Raw genomic sequence first — 13,292 nt, 5'->3', positions numbered from 1 at the left:
CCTCCTATACCTCATGGTCTTTGGCATAAGAGTCAAGAAGCACAGGGTAGACAGATATGCCCACCCCGCGTTCCTTGCAGTGGGCTGTGCACCTCATGTGGGAACTTAGTTCCTGTCCTGAAGTCATTCTATGGTTTAGAATGTTAGCATTGTACCGGCCAGTGGCAATTATCATTCTTGCTCATAATTAGACTTTTGTCCTGTGGACTACAATCTGCAGAGGAGGAAAATATAAGAGGGACAACCTTGCATATACATGGGGTTTCTGTCTCATGGCCGGTTATACCGGGGAAGACCCCTGAGCACAGGGCATATCTTCCATGCAGGTGTTCCAGTGGGGTTCCAGTGGCGTCACTGACATGAGGACTTTTGCTGCTGGCTCCCCTCCTGCACACGAGTGCATTTTCAGAACGGGACTTGAAGCAAAGCTCTGCACATGGGGCTGCATATAGGCTCAGGAACCCATGTGCTCAGCAATGTCACAAACACAGGGCAGCTGCAGCATCCACCTGTTCTCTGTAACATCAGGTGAGTCCCAAATTGGTTTGCACTTTACAACAAAAACTGCTTACACCCGTAATGCTTCTCGAAATAAGCCGGTCAAAATTTTTATTGCATGAAAAACTGGCAGGTGTGACTTGACTCTAATGGCATAGGAAAAAATAATTTCAACGACAAAGCGGGCGAGCATCACTGATGGCTTCACTAATAATGAAGTTACCGCCTTTTGGCTTCCATTAAAAAAAAAAAAAAAACCATTCAATGGGAAACCCAACGTATAACAAGGTGTAATGAGACTTCGCAATCGCTTTCAAATAATAAGTATAACCTGTTGTGGTCGCCGCCGCCTGCCGCCCATTAGGTCTGCCTGGGTCACAGCCACCACGACATGCTCTTCTCTCCCTGGACCACTTGGTCCTCCAGCCGTCAGGGGCCCTGCCAGGTCCAGCTGAAGCATCACGGCGTCGGCGTGGCCACTGAGGCTCACAGCTGCGGGTTTATCAAGGTGAACCGCAAAGCAAGGAAGAAACCGCCCTACCCAAGGCACATTCCTCCCTTCCTGGGAGCGCTCACAAAGAAACGTAGCTCCAACCAATTCCCCCACCCCCTGCACCCCTGTAACCTCGCCCCGCGTATCACGCCAACCCCTCACCGCCACACATCATACAATTGGATTTGTGTTGCTCCACCGTGTTTAATGTCTGTTGCTTGAGTACTGGGCGGTATCCACGCTGCCTCCTTGCTCACACCATGTACTGTTAGCATAAAATTCCCATCCGAGCTCAGGGACCCACAGGAGGTCAGATTCTCTCATGGATGAACTAACCCATACCATATCTAAGTCACAGGGTGTCAAACCCCTGAGAGTCAGATGGGAAACCACAGTGAGAACTGAGAGGCACCCTGAAACTGGACGCTCCAGGAGTTGAAGGTCAAGCTCATGGTCACGCAGGGCCTATCAGGGGGGACGGCCCTTCTGCTCGCTCCATGGCACTGAGCAGGGCCCAGTGCCCTGCCCCTTAGCTCCTGCCTCGTTCCTTGGCTGGCTGAGTCTTGATTCTCAGCCCCTCCCACCTGGGTTGCCAGGTCCTAGGAGCACAGAGTGTGTAAGCGGTACTGACTGCACAGGACAATGAGCAGAGGCGTCTTTGAAGCAGATCTTCAGAAGGAACTTGCTGGTTCAGTGGCCAGTCCTTTGTTCTGTCTTTAGTCCCTAGAAATGCAGTTGATTTATTGGAGGCATACGGGGTTTCCTTTGAGGGTTAGGGAAAGTCAGTCAGTAAACGGCTCTTTTTCATTATTTTTTTTTAAATTTTCTAAACATACTGTTTTTTTTAAAATGCTGTACAAAAACACGCTGGTAGAGAAAATGTTTGATGGACCCAGTGATCTGTGTGACGGGAGCTTCACACGGTTCGACACTTGGGTTTAGAAGGGACAAATGGAAAAATGGAAATCACACATGGAGCAAAATCTACATAGAGGGTTACAAGAGAGGCCCTGTTGCTCTGCCAGCTTGAAACTGTTCCTGTCCTGGTCTTTCCCACTAAATACTAAAGAAATAGTATTAACAGGAAAGAAACTACAAAGGTCCTTAAAGACGTCAGAAAGTAGAACAGTGCCACCTAGAGGCAAACTGCAGAAGAGCAGCTGGCGTCCCTCCAGAATTTGAGCATCTATCTACTGCAGAGTAAAACAAAGCCTTTGTCCTTGAGTGTAGCCGTTATTCCTCTTCTACATGCGAACAAACACCTGACAAGGAGAAACTGGAGAGCATAAAAATGTATTCTGGTATCAGTTTGAAGGTGGTGACAGCAGGTAGCTCCATTTCCTGGAGAGCATCCTGAAAGGGAGGCTGGGACCAACAAGGCTGGCCTGTAACCCTCAAAGCACGCTCCACTGATCCACTTCCTTCACTAGGCCACACCTCCCACAGATTCCACAACCTTCCAAAACAGTGTGTGTGCGTTTGGGGGTCTAAAGCACTAGTCGGGAGGTGACACCTATAGTTAGCCATTCAAATGAAGAACACAAAAATGACAGGGGCAGCTGGGTGTGGTAGCGCATACCCTTGGTCCCAGCACTCGGAAGGCAGGGGCAGGTGGGTCTTGGTGAGTTCAAGGCCAGCCTGGCCTACAAAGCAAGTTCCAGGACAACCAAGACTGTTACACAGAGAAACCCTGAGATAGATGATGGATGGATGATGGATGATGAATGGATGACTGGATGGATGGATGAATGGATGATGGATGGAAGATGGATGATAGATGGATGGATGGATAATGGATGATAGATGGATGGCTGGATGGTGGATGGATGATGGATGGATGGATGACAGATGGGTGGATGATGAATGGATGGATGGATGGATGGATGGATGGATGGATGGATGGATGCATAAGCCCTGCACATGTAGCCACTTTTCCTTTTCCCCAATGCATGCTCAGGGCTCCAAGCCCAACCTGGAGTTTGGCATTGTGTCAGGATGACTTCCACACTTGGCAAATGCAAGCCTTGGGGATGAGCCCTGCCCTGTATCTCTCTTTAACCTAAGACCTCCAGCCACAGTGTGATCCTGATGCAATGCAGGTCTCTGCATGGGGCACCCATCCTCAATGATCCCCCACTTCTGCAGAACTTTACTGCATACTTTGATCTCTGAAACACAACCAAGGGCCCAGTCTGTTCCCCCCTTCTGCCACTCCTCCCTGTGTTCTGCCGCACTCTGCGCTAAGCCACAAGTAATGTATTTAGCGTGGTCTGAAAGTCTAAACTTTCTCCCTAATGGGTGGGTATACTTCTTCAAGCAACAGAGCTACTTCTCACTCTCCTTTTTCTCCTTTAACTCCTCTGGAGAATGATCCCTAAACAGTACACGGTTACCAAATAACAGTTTGTATATGGACTCACCCTCCAGGTCCTCTGAATCTAGACCGTAGTCACACAGACAAGAGCACTGAGAAGAAAAAAACAAATTCCTCCATTTTCTGATGCATCAGCCACATTCTGCCTGCCCATTTGCCTGAATGTAAGCTTTCCCTGTCGTCTAAGACCTAACTCAGCACCCCCTCGGGGTTCCAAAACTCATCCTCAGAGGTCTTGGCGGCCTGTGCCTCCTCATCTCCCATTGTCCCTTTGAGGACAGGGACCTCCCCCTCCACTCCTGTCCCAGAGCTGGGGATCTTGTCTTGTAGCAGGGAGGAAGAAACTTGAGAAGGGCAGGCGATGGTCTCAAAGAGAGACCTTCGCTGGCATCTCCACTGTTGAGTCCCCAAAGGCTTACCTTCCTCTTTCCTGTGGAGCTCTTGAACATTAAGCTCCATGTTGCGGGGCCCAGCTTCCCTGCTTGCTCAAGATTTGGCCCTCCTTTGGACTGGACCTACAAGCTGTCCCCCTGGCATCCCCCGAGGATTCTGTCCTCCTTTGCCAGAGCTACTTTGAGGGTCTGTTTACCTGTATTACAAGATTTCCCTGTGTTTGGTTAATAATTGTTACTGTGTAGGGTGTTTCCGCAAGACTTGAACATTTGACCTGGCAGGCTGAATGGAGCTGAGTGCCCTCCCAACACATCAGAAACCATCCAACCCTCTGAGCCCAGGTGGAAAAGGTCCAAGGGAGGATTTGGTCCCCTTTCTCTCTAGTGAGCCAGATCTTCATCTCCTGCTCTAGGCTCAGTCTTAGACTGGAACACACGCCACCCCCACATGCCCAGGTTTTTGAGTTCCACTTAGACTTGCAGGTGGATGTCTCAGCTTTCACAATCATGTGAGCCAATGCCTTGAAATAATTAGTGTGTGCGTGTGCGTGTGTGTGTGTAGAGATATATAGATAGATATACTTGTCTTATATATCTATAACTGTATATACATATATGTGTGTATGTATATGCATATAAATATATATACTTGAATTGTATACATCTATAGCTCTGTGTGTGTGTGTGCGTGTGTGTGTGTGTGTTCTATTTGTGTCTTGTTAGTCTAATTTATGGGGTCCTATTTGGAGACCCTAAAAGGGCAGTGGGGGAAATAGCTTTCATCCCTACACTGTTTCCTCTACTTTTGCTGACAGCTTTGGGTACAGCTGGAGGTATGACAAGGGACAGAAGAGAGGGGGGGGAGCAAAAGAAAGGATGAGGTATTGAGAAAAGGGAGGAGGGAAGAGAGAAAGAGGGAGGGGAGGGAGGGGAGGAGAAAGGAGGGGGAGGGAAGAGGAGAGGGAGAGAGGGAAGAGGAGGGAGGGACAGGGAGGGGAAGGAGGGAGAGAGAAAGGGGAGAGGGAGGGACAGGGAGGGAGGAAGGGAGGGAGAGAGGGGAGAGGGAGGGAGGAGGAGAGGGACTGGGAGGGGGAGGGAGGGGGAGGGAAGGAGGGAAGAGGAGAGGGAGGGAGGGGGAGAGAGGGAGAGAGAGAAGGGGAAGGGAGGGAGGGAGAGAGGGAGGGAGAGAGGGAGGGAGAGAGGGAGGGCCACTGGTCCCTGCTCCTTTACATAATGGCCTGGGAGCCTTGCTGCCCTCCCCCACAACAAGCACAGACAACAATTTGGGGACAAAGATCTTCAGGTGCCTGCAATTACAGGGCTCTAAAATAAACCCTGCAATTACTGAACTGACACGGCCGACTGCTACAAGGAGACACAGATGTTCGCAAGGAAGAATCAGCCTTGTTATTCTGCAACCGAGTGGCTCTTTGCCCCAATGCCTTCCTTGTCACCGCACACAGCCCCAAGTCTCTGGCCTCAGCTCCATCCAGGAAGGCTGGCAAAGGAGAACACGGGGCTGTGCTTAATTCCCTTCCCTCTAAGAGCTGCCTTCAAAGGTCAGAGCCCTGTCCCATCCCTGTATACTTTCTGTTCCTCTGCTTTGGTGTTCTAGGACAGGGTCTCACTGTGTAGCAGGTTTTCATCTGCCTGAGCTTCTCAAACACTAAGATGACAGTCACGCGTCACCAACATCCTAGACCTGAAGGAAAAAATAATTAAAAATAATAAGCATACTCTGCCAGTTCAGACAGGATGACCCTGGCTCTGAGCTATGTACTGAACCCTGTGCCTTATCTCAAAGAACATATTTCTACCAGGTAAGCCAGACAACCCTGGTTAACAGCTTCCCCTACAGGAGCTCTGTAAAAATCCCCCATTTGTTCAAAATGACTAGAACTTAGAGTTGTTATCTCTGGGGGGGGGGGATGTTTAATTGATTTAAGTGTAACTTGAGGACAGGAACCTGAAAGCAACTCACCCGTGGCAGCATACGTAAGAACGCAATATGACAGCTCAAACCTATGTAAGTTATGGACGATTTGTGTTCAGGGCAAAGGCTCCTTGAGCTAGGGGCTACCGTCCACCAATATTGGCGAGTCTCTTTTTCCTTTACCTCTGGGTGCTTGGAGTGATTTTCTTCAGGCAGAGATTAACCTGATGTTCCAGCCCCTTCTTCAATTCTAGCAGAACTACACTCCTTTGAGCTCCCTGTACACCTTCGGCAGTATACAAATCCCAAGTTGGTTACTTCCCCACCGGGTACGGCCCCAGAGGGTCACAGACTGGCAGCTCTCACAGACCCTCACTGTGCACTTAGAGCCTAGTGTCTGGAGAGTGGAGCCACAGGAAATCTATGGTGACAGTGGACTTGTTCTGAGGAGCCCACATAAAACTGGAACCAGCCTCCATGGAGTAATAATTGTCCTAAATCCCCCCCCAACCCGGCCCCTCCCGCCTGGCTTCCCCCATGCTCCCCCCATCTCCTTCTAGCTCCTCCTCCATCCAAACATGCAAGCCCACCCAGAAAACGGGAAACGAGCCCCCTGTTACCTGTGTTGCCCAGAAAACATGGGCCACTGATGGACCATGGACCCTTTGCTGGAGACTAGCCTACGTGAGCGCCAATGAAGAGCTCAGTAGGCTGCTTTAGAATAAAAGCGGCATACCATGGTGACAGGGAAAGGGGCTTTACTGTTGGTACCTATTCCCCTCCTAACCTGCTGTGGTTATGTAGGATGCCTGTGTGATGAGGATGTCACCGTTGGTCCTCAAGGGATGTCCCAGCACAGCACAGTCCCGTCCACAGCTTCCTGACGCCTCTCCTCCCTCTGTGAGTCTCACTGGAGACCTAACTCAGCAACACTGACGGTCCTCAGAGGGCTTCAAGCCATCTGCTACAAAGTTACCAGGTGGTGGGAGAGCAGAACCCAAGTCCTGGCGGCCAGGGTGAAACCAATGCTTTGGAGGGGGTGGGGGAGGGGACAAAAGAAGCCAGGAAACATCAGGAAAAAGTCTTGGATTTCTCAGACTGCCACCATCCTAGATCTTCAGTAACCTCACAGGGAAGTGCTTCCTCTGCCGAAAGTGAAACCCGGCACCCCTTTCCCAACACTGAAGAAAAGTACAGGACATGCGAAAAGGCTCAGCCAGCCCTCACAGCAGCCCTGTAGTGAAACTCGGGAAAACAGAGAGAGCCTCCCTCACAGGGACTTGAGAAATGAGCCCTAAAAGGACAAGTTGATGGGGGAGTGTCCTTCTGTGTGCTGTGCTTCTCTTACTGGTTTAATAAAACGCTGATTGGCCAGGAGCCAGACAGAAAGTACAGGCACAGCTACAAGACTAGCTGAATGCTAGGAAGAGAGAGGCAGACGCCATGTAGTTACTGGGAAGACAGGACTCCGGGCATTCTCCGGGAAGATAAGGCCATTTGGAAATACATAGATTAGTGTTATGGGTTACTATTTAAGAAAGAGCTAGCCAGTAAGATGCCTCAGCCATTGGCCAAACAGTTAATAATTAATATGTCTCTGTGTGTTTATTTGGGACTAAATGGCCGTGGGACCAGTCATAACAAGAAACACCGTCTACAACAAATAGAAAAGAGACCCCATTTTATAAAGTGTAAGTATAATAAATACTGGAATTTAGCTTTCTAAGTTCATCTCATTTTTTTAAAGAGAATTTTCAAAGAAACAAACATATTTTTATTTAAAAAAAAAAAAAAAAAAAAAACTCATTTCAAACAGCAGTTTAAAGTGCCTGGGAATAAACCCAACCAAGCAGATAAAAGACCTTCGCTGTGAAACTTCAAGCTACCAATAATAATAATAATAATAATAATAATAATAATAATATCTGTGCTTGTGGAGTGGCAACATTAATGTGGAAAATGACTGTTTTACTAAAAGCAATGTGCAGATCCATGCAATCCCCATAAAAAAAAAAAAAAAAAAAAAAAAAAAAAAAACCCTGAACTCAAACTACACTTCAGAGCCATAGTGACCAAAGTGTATGCTGTTGTCACCTTAAGAAAACAGGCAGGAACCCTGCCCCGCCCCGCCCTTCCCCGCCCCACCCCTGCAAGGAGCCTAAGCATGCTTTTACAGTGGCTTTGTTAATGTGTTGGTAAGTTTACTAAGAACAAAGTATTGGTTGCCAGCCCCTTCACAGCAAGAGGAGCAAGGCTGGATTCACCAGGACCCAGGTCTGCAGAGCCTGCCCTCCTGTGAGGAAACAGCCGCAGATCTACGGAATCATGTACACGATTCCATAAACTGAAAGCGGAAATGGGAATACACTGGGGTCCCTCAGCCGTGTGCCCAGTCCCTCAGTCATCCTGTTTCCTCCCACGCAGCAAACCTACTGTCTCTTCCTCAGGAAACTATCTCCTGAACATAATCTAAAAACGGATGAAGATGCAGTTCTTTATCTTACTTCCACAGCATCTCAAAATCGCCCCCAAAGCACCAACATATCTAGAGTCTACTTGTCCCCAACACTTGGGATTGTGCCCCCTCTGATCTGCCTCTTCCTCCTTCTCTTTACTTGCAAGCTTCTCTCAGGAGCATTCCCTTGACTGACTACGCAAGCATCCCATAGTAAGGGGCCCCTATGCCAAGGTACCACTCACCACGTCCTGTGTGGCATGGTCCTGGAAACATGCCTGGAACAAATCAGGAGTGAAAAACAAAACAGACACACATACAGAAACGCTGAGTCAAGTGGGCTGCGCTTGCTCAGACAGAAGGAAACAACTGTACAACCCAGAAAGCGCGCACATTTAATATGTACAGCACAAGGCGGGGTTTAACTAGCCTCAGTGGGAGGTATCTATTAGGAACGGGGTCTTGGGTTGCAGTAATAAGAGAGGAGGAGGCTACAATTGCTAATTTCTGCTCACACTCCGCATCTGGACGTAATTCCCGTGGGTCTAAGGCACTGGAGTCCTTGACATGGCCATGTTCAAGTCAGACAAGGGACAGTCACTCCAGGTTTCCAACACTCCCCACACGAGCTCACTTCTGACTAGGTCTACATCAACTCTCCAAGTAATACAGAGGTTAAGATATTGTCTGTCTCCATCCTTAAAAACTATGGAACTCAGTCTCCAACTGCCCTAATGATGGCTTTCGACAGAAGATTCCAAGACAAGAGAAAAATTACTTTTGCGGTGACTGTGGACTCACAGCTGAGAAAGGGGGACATAAAGGCTTCTGTGATAACCCCTACCTCCACCCCACCCCACCCCACCCCACCTCATCCCACCCTACCCCCCAAAAAAGTCACAGCTTAGACAGACAACTATTGAAACTGTGATAAGGATGCTGAGATGTAGCTATCCACAACTGATGACTTCCAGGGGATGGGGATAGTGAAGGTCTCTGTTTTCTTTAAGGGTCTGACAACTGGGAGTTCGACCGTGCTCCAGTGAGTATACGAGTGACACAAATGGATTCAATTTTGTTTTGTTTTTCTTCTTTTTTGTGGGGAGGGGGCCACGAGAGTGGGTGGGGAGGACCTGGGAGGACTGGGGAGTGTGATCAGGGTTCATCATGTGAAATTCCCAAATAATCAGTAACAATATTATGTTTAAAAACAAAAACAGCGGCTGAGCAGAGGATACAGCCAGAGGTAAGACCCAGAACTCGAAGACAGGGAGTCACCTGTACTGAAATGCTAAAGAACAGCGGGATAGGGCCACAATTCAGACAACACTGGAGCTTTAAGAAGCCTGGACCCCCCGGCCCACCAGCGACACCCTTACGAAACGGTCCATGGTAGGAACATTGACTCTGACCCTCTGTGCTTGACCCTCTTTGGCAGAGTAGTCATAGTTTCTGAATGGCTTTGCTTTGCAAGTTTCAGGTATAGGTAACTGCTACCCCACGCATACTTTGGATACAGTAGTTTTCCAGTGGTGACACGGCCAACAGCTGCCAGAACTTTCCTTGATCCGGATACAGGCTGAATAAAATCTGTAACCATTAAAAACATCTAATTATATATTTGTAATATGAAAAACATAGGATTTATATAATCGTGGCTGCTGTTAAAAACAGAGGTGTGGTTTATACATTCGAGTTTCACCAGCACACCCTAATAGTATTAGAACATAAAAAATACTTTTATTCATTGTCCTATATTAGCTACAATGAGCCTTGATTATTGATGTTTTCCCGTTAAGGGTTCGCACTTCCAGTTTTTTTTGTTTCAGCAGCTTCTAGAATTAAACTGTCACAAATTAAACACAAATTAAACTGTCAAACGTGTATGTGAGTCATTTTCTCATTCAGGAGAACAGAGAAATATACCTCAGTGACCATTGTTAACATGTTTGTGGGAATTACAAAGAACATTATTAATTAAATTAAAGTGATTAAAGAAATGAATGATAAGGCGCCACCCTACAGAAGTTCAAAGCTATCTCTCAAATTCTTTCAGATGTGTCTACAAAGAAAAAAAGTCCATTTCCAACATAAAAAAAGCCTGAGGTTTAAATATTGAGCTCAAGCTGTCTTTGCGGCCTGAGGGAAAGCTGGTGAACCCTGACCACCCCCCCCCCTTGAGTTCAAGACAGTTTTTTTCCATTTCATAGTATGGGGTTGTCTGATTCTGGGCCACTGAACCTTCTCCCTCACAGATTTTGGAGCTGACTGTATTCAACTCAAGTTAGAAGGAATAAGATGCACCATTGTCTTCTAACTACATGTTACAGAGAGACAGACCTCTGCCTATAAGTAGTGCTGCTAAGGGCGGGCTTCCCTCACCAGCCCTCAGCCTGCCTTGTCTATGCACACCCTGCATCTTCTTCAAAGAGGCCAGAAACTCAGGCAGGCAGTCAGTGCTACCAGGACGTCCCAGGTCCTTCTGCCATCCATCCCAAAGCACACAAGGGCTGTGTCCACCCAGTAAGGCCCCCCGGTGCCCACAGTGGTCCAATAGCAGTGGTGGGTGACATTGGTACTCACAGAGCACACCACCACAAGAACAAACAAGCCTGTGACCTTCATCCACCGCACACAGCACCTGCAAGAGAAAGGGGGGGGGGGGTCCTGAGCCACGCACAGTGGCAGCGTCTGTTTGGTATCTGGAGGGAGCAGGAAAGTCTGAGATAGCACAGCTTGTTATTGTGTTCACTGGTTAAGCTCCCTGTGTGCGAGGAAATAATTCTGGAAATTTCAAAATGGTAAAATTTTATTCTGCATTCTCTCAGACTTAATGAATTTGACAAATAGTCATTTCACATTTCCAAATTCCTTTTCAACAGCCCTGCTTAAGTGATATCTAAACGGCTTTTGAATCCTAGGTGTATTTTTTTTTTTTTTTAACATAACTGACGTACAGCAGAGCTGACAATTCAGAATGAAAGGTTTCTTGCAAATGTCTGTGCTGTTCATGCCTGGTGCTACCTAGACTTGTCATTAGCTACTCCACGGGTGCCTTCAGGGTGGTGCATGCTTTTGCAGAAGGCTGCTGGCCTTTCAGATGACCAAACACGCCTCTAAAGTTGCTTTTGGTTGCAGAAAAGGCCTCTCTGGGAACTATATAAGGAAGCACTCTTCACGAACACATGTTAGGTGAGCAAAAGCAAACTTAAAAATCAAAACCATTTCATGATATCGTCTCTGCTCAGAGGAGTTCTTTGCCCACCAATGTGTTGATCAGGTGAGTTAGGGAAGCATGACACAGAAGTTGTAACAGGACAAGACAATCCAGAGGTTCCTCCATCACGTGTCCTCGCTGAGGTCATTTCAAACTTAACTAGAATCTGACCTCCTTGATGGAGAGTCCCATGGAAAATTACCCAGCTCTATTCTAGGAACCCAAGGTCAGGATGCACGAGCTAACTTACCTTAGCCCGTTTGTGTTAGCCCGTGCAGCTAACAGCCTAGCTTAGCTTCTGTCAAACTGCCCAGAAATAAGCCGTTCCTTATTCGTTTATCTCTTGACTGTGCTATCACCAAAAGGTGAACCTGTTGTATTGAGTTTCTGGGTTATAAAGAGCAGCTTGACGCAACTGTCCCACAAATCACAGAAGATCCAACCACTGAATGTAAAGTTACCTCACCGTGACACAGTTGGCGCTGTGACGGCCTCTGAAACTGCAGAGCAGCCAGATGGGGAAAGGCAAGTACAGTAACAGGGTTTAACCCCCACCTCCAACCACCCCTGTAGCCAGATCTCCAAACACTCAATTTCATGATTTGGATAATTTCAGAACAGCTCCATGAGCCATTGTGCCTAGAAGGAGAGCTGGGAGCTGTTACAGTGAGGGAGCCAGGTTAGAAAGCGACAATTCGTGGTCAAAGCGAAAGGATCCCAGTCACTAGCCCTCTGCATAACTGTCACAGTTGTTGGGAGAATCACTGGGGTGACTTGGTAATGAAGGGGCAGGTGGCTTTCTGTGAGCATAGATAAAACACTTGAGGCCTAAAACGGAATCCATCAGCCTTTCCAGCGTCTTCACAAAAGACCAACCCACAAGCGTAGTGGCACAGTACCAATGCTGAGCAGTTTGAGTCTGGTGGCAGGCACTCTTTCGATCATCTTGGATATAAAGTCACCATCTTTGCATAAGCCCACAGCAAGGAATGGAGTGGAGGGAGGTCCCGTCACCGGAGACAATTGCACAGCCACACACTGCCCTGTCACAGTTACCCAACCACTCTCTCAAAGGGGCACAGTGAGTGAGCCTTGACCTTCCCTTGGAGATGGGCTTTCAAACATTTTGACTAAGGAGACCCTTCTCCGAATAAATGCGTGCGAAGAAGGAAGGTGTGCAGATAGAAAAAATAAGACTAAAATGCGTGGGCAGCTCCAGAGGCCAGAAGATCCTCCCAGCCCTCAGACACTCATTCCTCCATCCGTGCCCACTGAATTCTGCGAGACAGTAAATTCCAAAACACCACAGGGATCCCCACACCAGTGATCCTATTTGTCAAGAAGACACCAGCCTCATAAGCAGGAACAAATGAATACGAGCTACAGGTCATTTGGGTTTTTCATCGGGCTTCCTTGTGACTTGGTCAGCACCCTGCCAATTTTGCAGAGCTGACCTGTGTGTCCCCTGTGGCCTAGGGGAAGAGTAGATGATGCTGAAGAAAAAGTGTAGCCTGGCTAAATAAGAAAACTTCATCCTCCTGTAAACCCTAGACATTTGGAAGTGTGGGCAAGGCCTCAAGGCAAACAGAAAGCCACATGCAGCCACTACCCACGGCCAGAGGTGTCTCTGCCCACATCCACCTACCCCAGTCTGGAGACCTGAACCCTGAGGTGGACACTGCCCGCAAGGTCTCCCTTCTCTGACGAGTCCAGTGTAGACATATCAGCAACCTCTTTGCCCAGCATGCATCTTTGCTGCCAGGCAGTCAGGCCATTTTCCCAGGAATCTTCAGTGTCTATGAACTCTGGGTGATGAGCAGGCATGAACTGTGCTCTGGAAAGGGAAAAGCAACTATGTTTATATTTCCTGAAACAGTATCTCCCTCAAAAAACAAGATTTCTTCTCAGTTGTGAGGTACAAATGTGATTG

General features: G+C 48.0%; 1 protein-coding gene across 1 annotated transcript in view; it reads right to left on the bottom strand.

The window, feature by feature from the left end:
• The window catches only part of Oca2 (OCA2 melanosomal transmembrane protein), a 33,321-nt gene extending 29,497 nt beyond the window's left edge, over positions 1-3,824 (bottom strand). The window contains exons 1-3 of the mRNA XM_051174255.1: positions 3,785-3,824; positions 3,560-3,709; positions 830-990 (exon numbers count right to left, since the gene is read on the bottom strand). Coding sequence (XP_051030212.1) covers positions 830-990; positions 3,560-3,709; positions 3,785-3,824 — 351 coding nt within the window. The remainder of the gene's footprint in view (positions 1-829; positions 991-3,559; positions 3,710-3,784) is intronic.
• Positions 3,825-13,292: the final 9,468 nt, after the last annotated feature.

This window comes from Phodopus roborovskii, unplaced genomic scaffold, assembly GCF_943737965.1.
Source record: "Phodopus roborovskii unplaced genomic scaffold, PHOROB, whole genome shotgun sequence".
NCBI lineage: Eukaryota > Metazoa > Chordata > Mammalia > Rodentia > Cricetidae > Phodopus > Phodopus roborovskii.
This window is presented reverse-complemented; position numbering and strand designations above follow the sequence as displayed.